The sequence below is a fragment of the Mastigoproctus giganteus genome, chromosome 6 (assembly GCF_048544385.1).
Source record: "Mastigoproctus giganteus isolate SK-2022 chromosome 6, ASM4854438v1, whole genome shotgun sequence".
Taxonomy (NCBI): domain Eukaryota; kingdom Metazoa; phylum Arthropoda; class Arachnida; order Uropygi; family Thelyphonidae; genus Mastigoproctus; species Mastigoproctus giganteus.
The window spans coordinates 18,623,425-18,643,667 of NC_143580.1; the positions used below are offsets into that span (position 1 = coordinate 18,623,425).

General features: G+C 40.2%; 1 protein-coding gene across 1 annotated transcript in view; it reads left to right on the forward strand.

Annotated features, from left to right (window-relative positions):
• The window catches only part of LOC150084026 (O-acyltransferase like protein-like), a 45,202-nt gene that overhangs the window by 10,989 nt on the left and 13,970 nt on the right, over positions 1-20,243 (forward strand). The window contains exons 4-5 of the mRNA XM_090375747.1: positions 8,829-8,908; positions 10,388-10,510. Coding sequence (XP_090231873.1) covers positions 8,829-8,908; positions 10,388-10,510 — 203 coding nt within the window. The remainder of the gene's footprint in view (positions 1-8,828; positions 8,909-10,387; positions 10,511-20,243) is intronic.

Consider the following 20,243-nt stretch of genomic DNA (forward strand, 5'->3'; position numbering starts at 1 on the left):
TGTCTAGAGGTAAAAAATCACCTAAAACGCCCAGAGTGCTTGCTCCTCGGTTGGACAAAGATAAAGACAAGGATAAGGATAAAAATCCTCAGGTGTGGGTGGAAGAGTCTACCCCATCAATAGAAACGGATGTTAATCTTATTACTACTACGATTAATACGGATAATCAAAACAGTTCTAGTGAAAATGATGTGGTTCGGGATTCGTCATTTACCGAGGATTTGGACCTTGGTGGGTCCATAGAGGCTTCTGCTGTGTATGCAGCGGTAGCCAAAATCCGAAAGGCTTTGGGTGAGGTAATGTCAGCTGATTCAAGCAAAGTAACAAAGTTGGCCTCAAATCGCATCCATAATTTGTGGGCAGATTTGGAGGCAGCCACAACAGCTTTATTGATTGACAATGAGCGATTAAAAGCTAAATCAGTTGAACTAGAAATTCGAGCAAATCATTTTAATCAGCTAATGGAGAAACGGGCAGCTCCTCATAGATTATTTGCTGATGATGTTAGGCAGAATTTGGTTTGTGAGAATTTTAATGATGATGCTATTGTTAGAGAGGCTACTGAGAGGAGCGCAATGGGTGTTGCAGCTGCAGATAAAGTTGTGCATGTGTCCTCGGTTAGTCCTCGTGGTATTTCGGACCCTAAAAATATTGTTATACTTAGACCAACAGAGAATTCTGCTTTGGATTCAAGCCAAGACGTCAGGAATGCGGTGGCAGACGCAATTAAGAAGGATTATAAGAATATGAAAATTAAAAATATTCGTCTCCTGAGGAATAAAGGGGTTTTATTAGAAACCACAAACTCAGAAGATGCAACTAGGATAGGGAACGTTTCAGCTTTAAAGGAGGTTGGTATATCGATCGAGAGGCCTAAAATGTCAGATCCAACAGTGCTAGTATACGGGGTGCCCAAGGAATTTACAAAGGATGAAATCCTTGAGGATTTATATTATAAAAATTTTAAAGATTATGAATTTACTCAGGATCAGGTAAAAGATGAAGTAACATTCAGATTTAATTCTGGATCTGGAACTAATGCAACTAATTGGGTCATTGGTTTCAGCCCTCGATTATATAAATGCTTGTTTCATAATGAAAGAATTTTCCTTGGATTCGGTTCACACAGGTTTCGGAAATTCACGGTGGTGAACAAGTGTTTTAGATGTCTGGGTTTTGGACATGGTGCACAGTCATGTTCACACAAGACTGTTTCTTGTGGTCACTGTGCTAATGGGGGTCATGTTTTCGCTGAGTGCCCTCACAAGGAGGATCCTCCACAATGTATTAATTGTAAGAGAAGGAACAGAGATTGTAATCACTCCGTAAGGGATATTAAGTGTCCTGAGTACATGAGAGCAGTGGAATTAGCAAACATGCGCATCAATCATGGATAATAACTCCTCTGATTTTACCTCTGGAGCTTTGCAAGGACGTAGAGATTTAAAAATTTTGCAAATAAATGGTCAGCGCTGTCGGGCAGTTGCTGATGAAATAAGGGTGATTGCCTTGGAGCATTGTATAGATATTGTTTGTATACAGGAGCCATTTTATTCCTCACAAGTGGGAGGGGCAGCTCATAAGATTATGGGTTTTCCTTCTTCTACTAGAATAGTAGCAGCTGTGGATGTTCCTCCAAAATCCGCTATTGTGATTTTTAATCAGGACCTTGTTGTAACGTCAATCACGGGTTTGTGCTCGGCGTGTATGACAAGCATTATTGTGTCTTCACAAGTTTCTTCTTTCTGCCTAGTGTCACTGTATTGTCCTCCATCGGAAAATATTCAGATAGCGCTTCATAATTTGGAAAATATTTGTTTGAGATATGCATCCCATAATCTCGCTGTGACTGCTGATTTTAATGCAAAATCACATTTTTGGCACATTGGATATACTGATGGGAGAGGGAACCAATTTGAAGACCTCATATTATCTCATAATCTTGTTGTTCAAAACCGTCCAAATAAGCCGTTCACCTTTTCAACTGTAAATGGAGAGTCTAATATTGACGTAACATCTCTTCGTATGTGCGATTCTATTTTGAATTGGGAAGTCAATTCTGGTTTAGTAAATAGTGATCACCGTGCAATTTCATTTGATCTCTGTTTCGAAGTAAGGGAAAAGAGCTTCGCTACGAGTGATCTGTCTAGATTTTCAATGGACCGTGTTAACTGGAACAATTTTAAAAATTATTTGACTACAGTTTTCGATAGTGATAATTGTGCGATACCTGGAGAGAGTTTAAATGATATGACAGCTTATGAATATGTAAACTATGTACAGTATCATATTTTCCAGGCTTGTGTGCACTCCACGAGGAGAAAAAGGACTAAAAAGTTGTCTGTGCCGTGGTGGACTCCTGCTTTGTCTTCTCTGAGGTCTCAGGTATGCCAGGCTAGGAAAGTATACCAAAGAAATTTACATCTCTCTAGTGTTGATGTGGAATCGTTTAAAAATGCCTATAAAGAGAGAAGAAAGGCTTTTCATAAGGCTATTGCTGAGAGCAAGAGAACTTGTTGGCAAAATTTGGTTAATGAGGTTGGTAACAGAGATCCCTGGGGTCTCGTGTATAAAATTTCTCGTAATAAGTTGCTTTGTGGAGAAATATACAACACTGTATTGAACAATAATGATGAGACATTGGATTGGTTTTCTACTGTGGAAACGATTGTTAGAAGATTATTTCCTCAGGATCTTCCTTAAGATGATTCACCTGAACAAACGGAGATACGCCGGATGAACTCTGAGTTTACAGGAGCAGGTGACGCTGAAGCTGAACTCTTCAGTTTGGTGGAGTTGAGTGCAGCAGTAGCTAAATTGAACGTTAAGAAATGTCCAGGTTTGGACTTAATTGAAAATCAAGTAATCATTAAGTTTTATGATTACTTTCCTCAAATTATGTTAAATTTGTTTAATAAATGTTTCACTGAAGGTACTTTTCCAAGACCGTGGAAGATGGCACTGCTAAAGATATTGCATAAGCCTGGTAAGCCCAGGACTGATCCGAGAGCATACAGACCAATTTCTCTCTTGGCGAACATGGGTAAGGTTTATGAAAGGTTACTTGCTCCCAGAATTTCTGCGATGTTAGAGGATAAGCATCTGTGTTCTGCTGATCAGCATGGATTTAAGAAGGGGCACTCTACAGAGGACGCCATAACATCTCTTTTAAAGTACATTAAGGATTCTTCTGAGAAATATGTTCTTATGGTCTTTATAGACTTCGAAGGAGCATTTGATTCGGTATGGTGGGAAAGTGCCCTTCGATCTCTAGTGCTTGCAGAGTGTAATAGTTACATATTTAACACTATAAGGTCATACTTTCAGGACAGATTTATTACTGTGCGTGCACGTCATCTGTCATATAGTGCCAGTGTCTCGAGAGGCTGTCCTCATGGTTCGGTTTTGGGACCTCTCTTTTGGAATGCAGTTTTAGATCAGTGGCTTGTTAAGGAGAGTACAGAGTTTGCTAAGATAGCTTATGCTGATGACCTTGTGATTGGAGTGTCTGGGCACTCCAGACTTATATTGGAAAGAAAAATACAGTCAGTTTTAGATGATTTAATGGAGTGGGCCAATTTGAACAAATTGAAGATCTCTGCAAGTAAGACCTGTTTTATGGTTTTTAAGAAACAATTTTATTACGGCAGGCCTCCAAGAGTTCTTTTAGGTGGAGTTCAAATTGCTAAAACTAAGTATTTGGGATTAATCATAGATGATAAACTTTCCTTTTTCCCACATGTTTCACACCTAAATGTAAAAGTAAGACACTTTACAGGCTCCATTGCTAGGATTTCTCGTAAGGAGTGGGGATTGAATAAGAGAGTGTTGTCATTGTATTATAAGACTATTTTTCTCCAGATAGTGGCATATGCGGCTGTTGTTTGGTTTTCTGTGGTAATTAAAACTAGGATTCGATCGAAACTTTTATCGCTTCAGCGCTCTATGTTATTAACTTTATTGAAAGTACCTAGAACAGCGTCTACAAACGCCCTACAGGTTATTGCTGGTACCATGCCATTGGATTTATTTATTGTCTACAGAGGGTTTTTGTACAAATTGAAAAAGGGTACATCAGTAACGTTTTTGGATATTACAATTGATTTGGAGAATAATACTAAAGAAGAAAAACAACGAATATGGAACAAATTAATGGATTTATGGCAGACCAGATGGGAAAGTGGTGATGTTGGAGCTGTGACGAGGAAATATATTCCCCAGGTGAACTATGCATTGGCAAAAACCGTGGCACCTTGGTTTACGCCTTCTATGTACACTTCTTATTTGTTAACAGGACACGGCTCACTTAGGGCCAAATTATATGAGAAAGGGTTGGAGACAGATCCTTTCTGTACATGTGGCGAGCAGGAGACTTGGATGCATGTAATTTTTTTATGTCGGGAGTATGAAGACCAAAGGCGGATTTTGATGGCGCATATTCCTGACTTATCATTTGATACAGTGCATTTGCTTATTGCAAATCGTGACTGTTGTAATTTATTTCAGGAGTTTTCAGCTGCTGTTTTTGCAAGAAGAACTGTTCTCAGAGCCTTTCTTCAGAGGCAAACCTAGTGTCTTAATTGTCTTCATGGAGTTTCACTATTGGTTTCTACATCTGGCTGGCGGCTGGGGTGCTGGACCTGATTCATGGTGTTGGGTCTGGTGCTCTGGTTGGTTGTCTTTTGTGCTGCGATCATGAATACTCCATTCTGGATTCTGCCGTGCTGGATCAGATTCATTGCGTCGGGTCTGGTGGTCTAAAGCGTCTATTATCCATGGCGTACAGTTGGAGATTGCTGGATAGTACCGTTATTGGTTTTGGAGGTTCCAGTGCATGTGAAACAGTAGCTGAGGAAATATTCAGTTGAACTGTGATTTTTGAAGTTTATAGTTGTGCCATCCAGACTATTGAATATTATTGTTGTTTTATTATATATATATATATATATATATTTTATTATTATTATTTTTTTTTTTCCCTGCTGGCTCCCTGGTATGGGCAACCCGGGGCGCGGGATTGCTGGCACTCACTGGTATTGCACTACCTCCAGTGGGTGCGGAATTTCAAGTGCGAATAGCGCTACAGTAAAATCAGACTCAAGTAATTTAACATACTTTTTAAGGACTGCTTTGTAAAGACTATATATTCCCAAGTTCTCAAGGTAGATTTGGGCTTATGCCTGGGAGCTACCCTGAATAAGAACAACTTGCACACACACACGAGAGTTTAATGTTTGTCAGAGCATATAATTATATGTAAATATATCTTGTATATAAATCATAATATATACTTTTATGTACATAATGTTGAGACTATATTGTGTGTAATGAATGAATGAATGAATGAATGAATGCTTCTACAGGAATGGGATACACTTAAATAGAAAAGGTGCAGGAATATTTGCTGATGCTATCGAGGCAGTGTTAGGTGGGTCGGAAAAATGCCAACTTGGGAGGATTCATAGAATAAAAGATTGACAGTAGCCGCAAGCAGAAGCGAAAGTAATTTTTGCACTTCTTCTATTGTAATGAGCAGCAGCCTAGAGAGAAAGTTGCTGGGGACTTCAAGAGCTGCAGGGAGTCATCATGGAACAAGTAAATATATGGGCTGTGTTAGGGTAACTAAGAGTAAGAACAAGTGCATATATTCTTGCATGTATACCAATGCTAGAAGTATAGTCAATAAAATTGATGAATTTGAGGTGTTGGTCAAGACATCAAAGGCAGATATTGTTGGGATTTCAGAGACGTGGTGTCACACAGTTGTAAGGAATGCAGAAGTGAAATTTGGAGTGTACAGTGTGTACAGAGAGAATAGACAGGGCAGGAAGGGAGGAGGGGTTATGCTATTAGTTAAGAAACACATAAAATCAAAGGAAGAACATCCAATTGATATTGGTGGACAATGCAGTGTTGAGTCTGTTTTGTGTGACATAAACACTGAGAAAGGGAAAATGAGAGTAGCAGTATGGTATAGGCCTAATATATAAATAAGGCGTTATTAGTATGGTATAGGTTAATAACGCCTAATGACAGCGTTATTAGGCCGATACCAATGAACAGTTGTGCAGAGAAACAGAATGGGTCAGGAAATTAGAATGTCTTGTAACGGGGGGAAATTTAACCTGCCATATATGCCATTGGAACTTGTTGATTGGTCACTCGCACGATAGCAAGACTTTTTGTGGATTTATTGGAGGACTGTTTTCTACAGCAACATGTTCGAGTGGTAACCAGAGGAAGTAATACCATTGATCCCATTATCAGCAGTGATTACTCATGCATTAAGAATATGCAGATAAAGGAACCACCAGGTGACAGTGATCACAGTGTACTGATGTGGGAATTACTTAAAGATGAACTACCATCAAGGTTAATGGGAAGGGTTTTTGCTTTCGTAAAGGTAACTACATGGGTCTCAGGCAGTTTTTATATTCTGTACAGTGGGATCAACCGATGATGTTACCAATGTTGAATTCTAAATGGGAATCATTCAAGGATTTAAGTTTGGAGGCTATTAGGCTTTTCATACCAACTAGGAAATACTGTTCATGGTTCAGGCCTAAATGGATGTCGAATGAAATAATGAGGCCAGTCGCAGAAAATAAAAATGTATGGGATGTTCATAAAATATCAGGTGACACAGAAGCCTAGGGCAGATATAAACTAGTCTGTAATCAAGTCACAAAGGAGGTTTGGTAGGCGAAGGCAGATTAGAGAAATCTTTGGCAAAGGTTGCAGAGAAAAACATCAAAGAGTTCTTTATTTATGTGAACTCTAAAAGGAAACGGATGAATCGGATTGGACCACTTATCTTAGATGGGTTGACTATTGATGATCATGATCACGTAGCTGATAAACTGAATGAGTATTTTGCATGTACATTCACATATGAGACGAGTGCCAGAAGTTTATCAAACCCTAACAGGGAGCTAAGTGATTTTGTATAATAACTGAGAGAAAAGTGGGGCAGAAATTGTTGAAATTAAAAATAAGAAAGGCAGCTAGAGTGGGTGGGATCTATCCAGTTATATTAACGGAAGAAGAAAAGGAAGTAAGCAAACCCTTAGAAATAATTATGAGCCCCCTTAGAGTCAGGAGAGGTCTCCATGGACTGGAGATATGCAAATGTGTCCCGAATTCACAAAGGGGTTTCAAAGGGTGGCACAAATAATTATAGACCTGTTAGTTTAACTTCTTTTCCGGGGAAAATAATGATGGAGTCATTGTTTAAGGATGTGAAATAGGATCACCTAGACAAGACAGTAGTAATAGTTCCAACAGCATAGGTTTGTTATTATCTGACCAATTTGATTGGATGCTACGATGTGGTCAGAAAAGAACTGGATGCAAAAAAATAATTTTGATATCATATACTTGGATTTCAGGAAAGCTTTTGATAGGGTTGCACATGGAAGACTCCTGTAAAAATTGGAGCGGTATGGCATTAAGGGAAAGTTAAAAAATGGAATTGGTAAAGGGATTTTTGAGTGGGAGACGGCAAAGAATGGTAATAAATGTACATTACTCTACGTGGACTAATGTTATTAGCGGAGTCTCCAAGGATTCGGTGTTGGGCCCATTGTTGTTTTGTGTATTTATCAATGATGTTAATGAAAGTATATCAGGATTGATGTCAAAGTTTGCAGATGATACAAAGGTTGTCAGGGTTGTTAATGATAGTAAAGACAGTGTGCTACTGAAACAGGATCTAGAAAAGTTGAGAAGGTGGGCTGAGAAGTGTCAACTGAAGTTTAACCTTGACAAATGCAAAGTACTGCATATGGGTAGAAGTAACCCAAGAGAAATGAATCGACTTTGTAGTATTACACTCGGGGAGGTGAAGAATAAAAAAGACCTCGGGATAATTGAGCAGTGAAATATGAAGTTCTCTGAGCATTGCAGACGGTCTGTCTGAGCAGGTCATGGAGTTTTGTCAATGATATAGGAATTTTCTAGCAGGGAAGAGGAGGTGATCATCCCTCTGTATAAGGCAATGGTCAGGCCACGCATAGAGTACTGCGTACAGGTCTGGAAGCCTCATTTTAGGAAGGAGGGAGGGTTGCTAGAACGAGTGCTGAGAGGGGCGACCAGATTGATGAGAGGAACAAGAAATGCTTACGAAGAAAGGTAAGGTGTACTGCAAGTTGCAGCATCTAGAGCCTAAGCACGTGCGAGGTGATGTGATCGAAGTGTATAAGGCCTTGAACGGGTTGAGCAGGCTCACTGCTGATGGGATACTTCTGCTTGCTCAGAATATGAACCTGGGGGGAGGGCACAGATTCAAATTGAGGAAAGACAGTTGTAGCATTGATGTGCGGAAGTTTGTCTTTAGTCAGCGGGTAGTTGATTGCTGGAGCAGATTTCCATTTGTTGTTGTGGAATTTGAAAACTTAAATAAATTTAAGGCTGAACTAGACAAATATTTGGAGTGTCCAGATGGGTGAAACGGGATGGGAGTTTTTTATTTTTTTTCGCTGATGCTGTATAAGCTTGCTTTCTTCCATCATATTGGAGCTAATGCTAGATTTGGTTGATTTCAAGAATGTTTTCAAATATTGAAAGATAGATATGACAGTTACAAGTGTCCTAGGAGGACTATTACAAATGCCCTCCGTTATAAATTCTTTTTTTTTTTCAACATTTGCTGTTTTCTGTTTAAAACATTTTGTCCTATTTCTTTTCTAATGAAGACAGAAACACTCTTGCGTCTTTGTCATACCCCTCACTGCTATAATTCTAAAATAATCCAAAATGTAAGAACAACAAAAAACAACACCATTTCAATGCATTAAATTTTCGTTTGATTCTTTTTATTTTTTATTTAGTGCATGATTCACACTTGGTACTTAAGTGCAGATTTCCAACTCCACATTCTCGCCCTGCTGGTTCTCATCCCTCTCTACAGGTAAGATACAGAAATAGATAGGTATCTCCCCAACTGTAAATTAACCACAAAAAGTATATTAATTAGTTTTTAAATAATCCGTGTAACCATAAATAAACACACTAATGTACCACCTTTCCCTAAAATGTTTTCAGTTTTATATTTTGAGTAATGCCGAAGTTAATTCTTATGGATTTTCGTCTGTACATGCTGCAGCTTCTTACTGAGGAAGTGGCATAAGGATTGTGATAACATATACTTGGATTTCAGAAATGCTTTTGATACCGTTGCACACGGAACATTACAAATTGGAGCAGTATGGCATTAAGGGCAAATTGGTGCTGTGGATAAAGGGTTGGTTGAGTGAGAGAGAGAGAGAGAGAGAGAGAGAGAGAGAGAGAGAGAGAGAGAGAGAGAGTGGTATTCAATGGACACTGTTCTTTGGGACCGATGTGGAGTTCTCCAGGGTTCAGTTTTGTGCCCACTGTCTTTTTCTATATTTATGAATGATATTGATGAAGGTATGAGGGCATATATGAGAACTTTGTAGAAGTCACGTTGATTGTTTTGGTTGTTATTTTCTGTAAATTAGGAGTATTCCATATTTCATATGTTTATTCTGCTGGATTAAACTTAACTTGGACGTAGATTGAAAAAAGCTGCTATCCAAATAAGATCCCTTACATTACAATCACGGAATTCATCAGGCAATTTGAGTTTAGAGATAAGATCCAAACAGATCATTATCAGTCATTCCAGTAATGTTATTTTTATCGTTGTACCAGTTGTTGTTATTGCTGTAGAGTTTAGGAATGTCACAACAAAGACCAAATTATATGATCTTATAAACATATGATCTTATATCATATGTTTTTCTCTTAAACAAGTGGGTTCCATATAGTCAGGCAACTGTAAATAGCTCATTTCTTCAATTTCCTATGCATGGTACGGTTTAAATATGTATGATAGTTCTGGGCTTGGTTGAATTCAGACGTTATTTGCTGCACCCTGGGTGCCCAATATTTCCTCACAGTCCTCCTTAGAATAAGACGGCTTCGCTCTTGAGGTATTGTTTTTCTCTCAAATTTATGCCTTTTGTGTATCATGTCCATAATTGCATGTGGTCCTCTGTTAGCTTTCTGAAAGAATAACCAGAGAGTTAGGGAGAATCAACCATGCGACCCTTGCCTGAAACCGACTAACTCATCCACGTTTTCAAATAAGTGCAGAGAAGTTTCATGCGCCATTGACAGCATTCGAACTTAATTCTTTTCGATTCTGTTAGAAGGTGTGGTTGCTCAAAAGGAACGTCGCTGTCAAATCAGACCACAATAATTTGCACCAGCATCCGAGATAAGGGCCATCTTTCCAATACAATGATTTGCTCATTGCATTTATGTGGAAAATATATTACAGTGTGTCGCTTAATTTTGTAAAAGCAGTGTAAGTTTTCAAACAATTTGTAAAAGTGAATAATAATAAACAAAATTTACCTTTTAGGAAACCCTTGGTGGGAATTGTAATTGCAGTTCTCCTCAGTTTGGGTGGAAGCGTGGCCACCGCAGTAATTTCTTACTTGAATAAATATCCACCGATCCCAACGATTTCAATTCCTAGCGTTGAGTGAGTATTCTTTGTTTCATAAATCATGAATTAATTTCATACTGCAGCATTTTAAAAATATGAAGTAAATGTTGTAATTAATGTAATTTCTCTATGTTTAACTCTTCTGTTAATAGAAAGTATACCATTAAAATTTCACATCATCATTCATAAGACGTTACTTTATATTAGAAAGAAAATGCTTCGAGCACGTTGATCCTGATTACACTGAATATACAGATTTGTACTTTCTATTCCATCAATCGAAGAAATTATTCTTATTCTATAAGATTGTTGTTTTAGTTGAGTTTTAGGAGCATCAGCAAGTAAAGCCACATTGCTCTGTGTGATCTGTTTATGGATTGTGTTCTGTGGTCGATTTTATGTTTTACTGGACAATAATCCCGAGTTTCCGAAAGGAAAAAAACCATCCTACCCTAGCCTGACACCGACTAACTTAGCCACGTTGTGAAAAAAGCCCCTAAAAATTCCTCACATCATCTACGGGATTCGAACTCAGGTCTTTTCCCTCCACGAGAGCACATATACAAGACTAAATATATACACAGCTGTATACAGGGTGTCTGAAAATTACACGGCATAACTTCAGGAATGAGTTCCTCATATGTAGACAAAAAAATATTTTATATCAACATAGTTTCTGAAATGCATGCTGTCCGAGTTTTGAAGGTCTGTCTATGTCACTTAACAGTTTACACCACCTTATAGTAATTTCACCTTCTGCCTGAATATAGGCCTCACAACGACGTCTCTTGGACTCGCGAAGACGATACCAAATTCCTGGCATGTTTCGTATTGTCTCACAGCCTCAGACAGTTTGCACATCAGATTCCCGGAGCCGAATACACCAATGACTTTAAATGGCTCCACAAGGAGAAATCTAGTGGATTTAAATCAGTTGAGCGTGGAGGCCTGGTCCACCTCTACCTGGATATCCATTCACCAGGACATCTTCGATTCAGGTAATTGTGGGCTGCGTGGCTGAAATGTGAGGGAGCCCCATCGTGCATGAAGTGTGCTTGTTAACGAATGATCTGTGGCGTGTCGTCCACGAGATCAGACACGTTGTTTTCCAGAAAGTTTCTGTACGCCTGCCCTGTAAATGTGTTTGGAAGTACATGGAGCCCAAACAACTTATCAGCAAAAACACCCGTCCAGATGTTAAGGCTGAACCGCTGTTGGTGATGTGATGGAAGAATTGCATGTGGGTTTTCATCAGCCCATACGTGCTGATTGTGAAAGTTTTGGATTCCTTCATCTGTGAATATCACTGAGGCAGGAAAGTGAGGAGCTGTACCACATTGCTGCAAGAACTACTGGCAGAACATTACTCGCGCAGGATAATCTGCTGGTGACAAGGCCTGCACCCGTTGCAGATGGTAAGGATACAGTTGGTGTTCTCGGAACACTCTCCAAATAGTTGAACGGTGAACAGCCAGTTGCATTGCTATTCTGCGTGTGCTGATTCCAGGTGTGGTATGCACAACATCCACAATCTCTTCCTCTACTTCAGGAGTCGTAGATCTTAGTCGTCCTCTGTCGGCAGCACCAAGTGTAAAGGTCCCGTTTTCACAAAGGCGGCTATGGATACTTTCAAACGTTTTTCTGTCTGGACATCTTCGTTCTGGGAACCTTTCGTAGTACAATCGACGAGCCTCCAGAGCATTGTCTTCCGCCAAACGGTACATAAAGTGCATATCCGCTTACTCCCCATTAGAGTACATGGTCAGAATGGACAACCACCAGATTCTGTCAGTACCTTGGATGAAGGAAATCACCTGCGGGAGAAAAGACATTCTGGTTAATAACTCGGGAACCAAGCATTTCCTGAACTATGTTGATATAAAATAATTTTATTGTCTACATATGAGGAATTCATTCCTGAAGTTATGCCGTGTATTTTTGAGACACCCTGTATATATATATCCACTGCGCTGCCACTTTATTAGAGAAGATAACCCTCCAGGAAAGTGCGCTGCCACTTTATTAGAGAAACCGCTACTGTGCACACATATGGTTTGTTCCACAACATTGCAAATCACATGGCCACAGTTGTGGATATAAATGCAGCAGAGCAACCTTTCTAGTATCAGTTAAGCGTACAAACCATAGCAAGAATGGGGAAAGGGAGTGATCTAACGGACTTCGAACGTGGCATGGTAGTAGGTGCAAGAAGTGCTGGACAAAGCACCTCTGAAACGGCGGTTCTCCTGAACTTTTCAAGCACCACAGTTTCAAGGGTGTGTCGAGAATGCTGCAACGAACAGAAATCATTCTCTGGATGGTACTCCTTTGGAAGAAAATCGCTTGTTGATGAAAGTGTAGAGTGTATTTAGTGTCAAGCGGCACCAGGGGTTTCCCCCATCTCCGCGTTGCTTTCATTGTAGGTGTGCCAGTTCACTGGAAAGGCCAGAGATTTAAAAGTGTGTGGATATTGTATATGTATAGTGCTATGAACCGTTGTTCTTCTGGCCATTTAGACGCTGGACCCCTGCTGAGGCCCAACGTTGTCCACACTCAGCCCTGTGGAGGCAGGCCAGGTATATCAGCATTATTATTAATTACTGTGGCAGATCCTGCCACCTAATTTCCTGAGATTTCAGTGGCTAGGACCTAAAAATGATTGCCAATAAAATGTTTTTACCAAATACACATATTGAAAGGATAGAAGAGGACATTAATAATTATTTAGACCCTAAGCCATATTTAGGTTACCAATTTGAAATAAAAATAAATGAGTTAATAATGAATAAACTTATCGGATGAAATGGCAATACGAGAGAGAGAGAGGTCGTAATTTCTTGATTGATTTGTATCTACAATTAAATTTGGCGGGTCAAGTGCTAAAAATAGCGGATTTTGAGTATGCGGCTAGCGGGAAATATTATTAAGAGTTGACAACACTGGTCGCACTTTGTCGCGACAACAGCCGACGGCAACATCGCGTACCTTTGTTATCAATGAAGAACAAGAGAGCATGCAGCCTGTGGGACAGCAACACCAGAACCGCACTCTCCGAAATACTGACCGATGGAGGACACCGATTCCATTTGAGAACTGTTAACCAAACGCATTGACTATAATTGGACCTTCGGGAGTCCACCCTGACTGTGACTGAAGCCTATCCTACTGAATATCCACCAGTGGATGGACCTGGATCCCACGAGTAACTACTTAATAAAAGACCAAGCATGATCTACACAAATGTCAGACAGACCTGGACTGAAAACCTGGACAGAGATATCTTCACTCCACTCCTGGGAATACCAAATGGGGCAGCCCTGACGCCTTGGCGCCCGACTGAAGCCACCCCACATGTATGCCACGTTGACGAATAGGCCAGCTCCCTTGCCTGGCCTACTTTCTACCCTTCCCTGGTGGGGGGATGAGGGGACAGCCCTGCTGTCACCTCCCCTTCTCGCCACCCCTTCTTTTCCTTCTGGTGGGGCATGGGCATGCCCCACTGTAAACTGGAGTTGTCTTCCCTATCGGCTCCATACTTCTATCTATCTCCCCCCCAGTCTTCAGTCTCCCTCCCCACTCTACCTGCACGCTAGTGAACGCCCCACACAATCTAAATTCCACAAGTGAAAATCAATTTCGCCCACCATTTCCTTTGACCTCCTAGCGCTTCCTCCTCAACGTGATCACATTTTTATTTATTTATTTTATTTTTATTTTATTTTTTTTTTTATTTATTATTTATTTATTTCTTTTATTTATTTATTTATTTATTTGTTTTTATTTTATTTTTTTATTTTTTTATTTTTTTAGGTCCTAGCCACTGAAATCTCAGGAAATTAAGTGGCAGGACCTGCCAGAGTGAACTATATTCTAGTGGATACCTGGTTTGCCTCCACGGGGCGAAAGTGGGACAACGTCGGGCCTCAGTAGGGGTCTGGCGGCTAAATGACCAAACGAACAACGGTCAAGGCATCACACACATATACAAAGTCCATACACTTTTAAATCTCTGGCTTTTCCAGTAAACTGGTTCACCTACAATGTAAACTACGCGGAGATGGGGGAAACCCCTGGTGCCGCTTGACCCTAAACACACTTTACACTTTACACTTTACACTTTACTTTACTTTACTGGACTATCGAGGATTGGAAAACAGTTGCTTGGTCTAACGAGTCGAAGTTCCTGGTGCATCCTGTTGATGGAATGCTCAGAATATGGTGAAAACAACATGAACCCATGGACCCGTCATGTCTGATAACTACTGTGCAAGGTGGTGGGGGCAGTGTTACGGTGCGAGGAATGTTTTCTTGGCACGCGTTGAGTCCACAGATACCCATAGATTCACGTCAGAATACCACATCGTACCTGTACCTAAATATCGATACTGACCAAGTGCATCCGTTCATGTTGACAGTTTATCCTCAGTCAGATGGTTATTTACAGCAGGATAATGCGCCAGTGCACAAAGGCCGAATCACTATGGAATGGTTCCGGTAACATGACAATGACTTTTCTTTGTTGCAGTGGCTCGCTCAGTCCGCGAATCTCAATCCTATTGAACATCTTTGGATGAGCTGGAAACGGATGTTCGCTGCAGGCTTACACCTCCGTCGAATATCAAGAAATTGCGTGACACTCTCATGTCTCAATGGTACTCCATTCCTGTAGAGCGTTTGCAGACTCTTCCATCCATGCCTAGACGAAATCAGGCTGGTTTGAAGGCTAAAGGAGGCTCAACACGCTACTAGGTAGGTGTACCAAATAAAGTGGCAGCGCAGTGTATATATAGATACAATACACAAATCCAAGACATTTTTAAGCAAAAGAATAATCAATGTTACAGGACCAATTATCTAAAGTTAGCAGGAATCTGTTTCTTCCCAGAAGGGAACAACATAAGAGTAAGGCCACAAAATAGTTTTTATACTACCCTCTTAATAGATCGCCAAGTCGATACAAGGTCCCACATGATTTCACACAATAAAAAGTATTTTATTGTGGGAAATCGTTCGTTCTCAGTAAAGATAGAAGATGAGTACGATGGTACAATGGAACTCACGCCAAGTATAGTAGTTGTTGATGCAGGCGTTTAAACAGAATTCAGTAATAAAATAATTTCTGATTATGGTGTGAAGCAGTTGCAGCAGTGGTTGATGACACCACAGTTATTGTAGGAACAGTTCCAGCTGTAGTCGTTGAAATGTGCACAGAAACAGAAAATGTATTACTTACGATGGACTTCAGAGATCTTCTAGCAAAGACATTATGGGCAAACAATTGGAGTGTGTGAAAAGAATGAATATTTTGTACTAAGAGAGTGTCTTCATCTGGTGAGATATTTTCACCCGACTGACGTAATCAATCTCTTATAACGTTGCAGTGTGGTAACTCATAGGGCATGTGTTTATAATTTTCATTTCTACCACAGGAACAGAGATCACTTTGAGATAATACATATAATTTCTAATTTAAAGATCCGTGTCCTGTTAAGAAAAAATAAGTACGCAGATCCATAGAGAGCTAGGTTTTAATTTTCTTATTTAATATGAAAGTAACTTTAGGGAAAAAAGATCTTTGATGACAATACCCAGAGATGTGCTGACCCAAGGTCTTTGTTGTGTGTTTAATAGTTTGATCCAATACTTAGTTCTTTCACGCTTAACGTCTGAGTATTGATGGTGATATCCAAAAACTTGGACCGAGTACAGAACTCTCGGTACTCGGTCCAAGGACAAGGTGCCAGCGATAACTTGAAAAGCTGGTTTAATCACAATTCGGCATACTAAGAAGCATAATTTTCTATAAATTGACTAACTTAGCTTGAAATTTAACCCTTCTTGCCCTATTGAACAATGCGCCAGCAGCTAACATTGCCACAGGGAGGAGAAGGCGTTGTAAACATACACGGTGTGACGCGAGAGACCGCATTCACTTCTGGAGATCTTCACAATGGTGCTAGTAAAGTTTCCAATTTCAGCAGTAATATGATTAAGATATGAGAAGAAATTTAATCTGCAGTCCACAATCGCGCCCAAATATTTCGTTTCTGTGGCAATTGGGAGTCAAACATTGTTAATATTAACTTGTGTTGAGCAATGATTAATTTGGAGCCAAAAGTTTCATTTTAGTCTTCGAAACACTGATGGATAGTGTGTTGTCAAGAATCCAAACAAAAAGATCTGTAAGAACATCGTTAGTAAAGATTTCGTTGGCTGCACGACAGTGACCACTGATCAAAATGGTTACTGTTATCGGCATAGACTATTAATTTGGTCCTTGAGGTTCTCACAGACATTCTCTCAGATATTCCACACAAGTTGTACTTGCTACCTTGGAATCTAAAACGCCGATGGACCGAAGTCCGAACGGTCTGTTACAGAAAAGTCCTCCGCTTGCTCCTTTACGATGGTGGGACTGTTAGTAAACCTGGGTATAACCTCCATGCACAAGCACACTGTGGATGACAACACTCAGGTGTGAACCAACGTAAGCAGGGGTCGAAGTGTGCCGCCCACACCACATGGAAGATTGCCGCCCCTTAGTGTTACCAGTCAATACTTGGTGGTAGATGACCCTTATCAACCGGTGCAATACCACCACTTTGCATAATGGAGGCGTGAAGTGGTAGAACCCATATTTAGTCTCCAGAGCTAAGTTCCGGTCAACCTTTCCCCACCTCTTCCATCATGCAGTATGACTGATGATGTTTCAGGTTATGATAGACATCATGGCGAGATCTAATCTTCCTTACATTTCGAGGGTACAGCTATAAAACGGTGTTCGCAGGCTGACCGCTAGTTAGTACACCGGACCGAACCTATTGGTAACCATTTAGGAGGCTTCAGGATCAGCTAGTGTATAATCTTGCTACCTCTACTCCTCTGATAGTGACTGGAGGGAGTCCGATTTGTGAGAATGCGAGGGGCATTGTCGAGGCCACGTTATGTCAAGGATCTGGGTATATTCTTACCATATGTACGCCATATTCAAAAATTTCATTACTGCATATAGCATTCCCCCGCCTACTTTTTCTTACTATTGTATACACCATGAATTGTCAAACTAATAGAGCAAGCTTATCTGCGAAAAGATTTAAACCTCCCAAACACTTCTTAGTTCATTTCACAAATTTGCGTGGTTTCAGTTCTAACATCAATGATGCCCATTTCCGCTTGCAGTCTCCCAAACTCCATGTGCTTTTTCTGAGAGAATCTCAATTATCGGTTGATTCAACCACTCCTCATCACGGTTGCCCATATTATTCGCTGTATGATTTCTTTCGCCTCAAAGGTGGTATTAGTGCATATGTCCGTTCCGATATTCCCTGTCAGAGACTTGGTAATCCACTCTTTTCTATTTTCTCTGGGTTAAAATCTGTCTACCTCATTGTGTCAAATTCATCTGTTGTCTCTACCGTTCTCCCAACTCCACTAATCACTTGGAGCTCTTTGACGTCCTCTCTTTGCATTTTTACTTTCTCCAGTCCAACTTTCCTAACAGTGAGGTAATTTTCCTTGATGATTTTAATGTTCGCAACTCCAGATGGCTTCCATTTTCTAGTCACACGGACCCAGCTTGTCGAGATGCCGAGGCTTTTACAATTAGTAATGACCTTGCACAGATTCTTCATTTACCTACAAGAATACCGGACAATCCTAATCATACAGCCATCACTCTTGATCTTTTTCTCACAAACAACCCTTCTAAGTACACGGTCGAAGTGAGAAGTCCTTTAGGCACTTCGGATCACAACTTGGTGATTGTCTCTTCACAATGGAGCCTTGATCTCATGGCTATTCCCAACCTCATTTTGTTTGGCATTACAAGAATGCAAAATGGAATGACCTGCGAGATTTCTTTTCTTCTTTTCCTTGGTCAGATTATTGTTTCAAGACGTCTGATGTCAACCTTTGCTCAGATCGTGTCAGTGAAATTATTTTTGTAAGAATGGAATCCTTTATCCCACACTCCACCTCAAAATCTCGTCCTTTATCTAAACCTTGGTTTTCCAATAAATGTGCTAAAGCTGCTCAAAAGAATAGAATGTTGAAAATCGTAATTGGTTTGTTTCAAATTCTTTAGTTTCATTTTAAATAAAAATAAAAATAAATTTTCTGTTTATACTCCAGGACGACCACACGGTCAGAGGAGTTCACAAGATAGAGAGAATACAAGAAACAGCACCGTATTCAGCAGTCACGGGCTTGAACCCGGGTCACTCAAGGCACATGTACTTATGCACTCGCGCGCCTGACCACTGGGCTATACCAAAGCTCGCAACAATTGTAAAGCAGTTATTAAGCAGCCAAACTAGATTTTGAATAGATTAAGAATAAAAAACTTGCCTCTTGCCCTGTTGGTAACCGAGCATTCTAGTCTCTTGCCAAAGCTGTAACTTTTGCCCATCTCTGTCAAAACCAGATGGTTCTGTTGTAACTTCAGCCAAACATCCGATTTTTCCTTCAAATGATCTTGGTACAACACCTCCCACCATTCCCAACACGCTCCATTCAATGCCTCCTGTGGTCTTCCGACAAAAGGATGTCAGAAAGATTTTGAAGAATCTTGATGCTAAGAAAGCTCCAGGTCCCGATGGTATTTCTCCACTTGTTCTCAAAACCTGTGCTCCTGAACTTACTCCTATTCTATGCTGCCTTTTTTTACTTCCTTATTCCAAAAAAGTTGTTTTTCCTTCTGCTTGGAAATTTGCTGATATCCAGCCAGTTCCTAAAAAGGGTCCAAATCCCTTCCATCCAATTATCGTTCCATTGCAATTACTTCTACTCTTTCTAAAGTAATGGAGAAATCAATTAACTATCAACTATTTAAACTACCTAGAAATCTTCCATCTGATCAACGATCGTCATTATGGATTCCGTCAGTGTCGATCCACAGGTGATATTCTGGCTTATGTTACCCATTTATGGACAAATACCTAAAGTCGGTGAAACACAAGCAGTTGCTCTTGAAATCGTAATGGCTTTCGATTGACTTTAGCATAAAGGTTTTCTAAATAAGCTTCCGTTTTATGGTTTGCTAACGGTTTTTTTGTAATTGGTTATCCAATTCTCCCTCAGGCCACTCACTGAGGGTGATGGTAGATGGCTCTTTGTCTTCTCCACTAATTCTGATTTCCCCCACGGTACAGTTCTTTTACTCAGTCCTTTCCTCTTGTATATCAATTACCTTCCATTGATAGCATGATAGCACTTTGCATTCCACTTTCCATTTTGAGAAACGTTACCTTCTCGAATATCCGCTAAGAACTCCTTGAATGCCAACCTCCAGGTAATTCTCCAGTGGGGCAAAGACAACTTAGTTGATTTCAATTTCCTAAAATTCAGTTTTGTCTTGTATCTCCCAAAAAGGATTTTTCTGCTCCTGTGCTTATCTTTGCTGACACTCCTATTTCTAGGCAAAATGATAAATCTCTTTTGGGGATTACCCTGACTTCTAATCTCTCTTGGCACAAGCACATTACAAATATTGCTTCCTCTGCATCTAAAAAACTTGGTTTTCTCTTTCACTCTCGGCGTTACTTTTCTCCCAAACAGCTGCTCACTCTGTATAAATCGCAAATCCGCCCTGCCATGGAATATTGTTCCCACATCTGGGTTGGTGCCCCCAAAACCTCTCTCAGGCTTCTTGATTCCATTCAGAAGAGGGCAGTTAGGTTAATTAATGATTCATCTCTAATAGAGTCTCTGCACTCGCTGTCTCACAGACATACAGTTTCTGCTGCATGCCTCTTCTACAGATACTTCCATG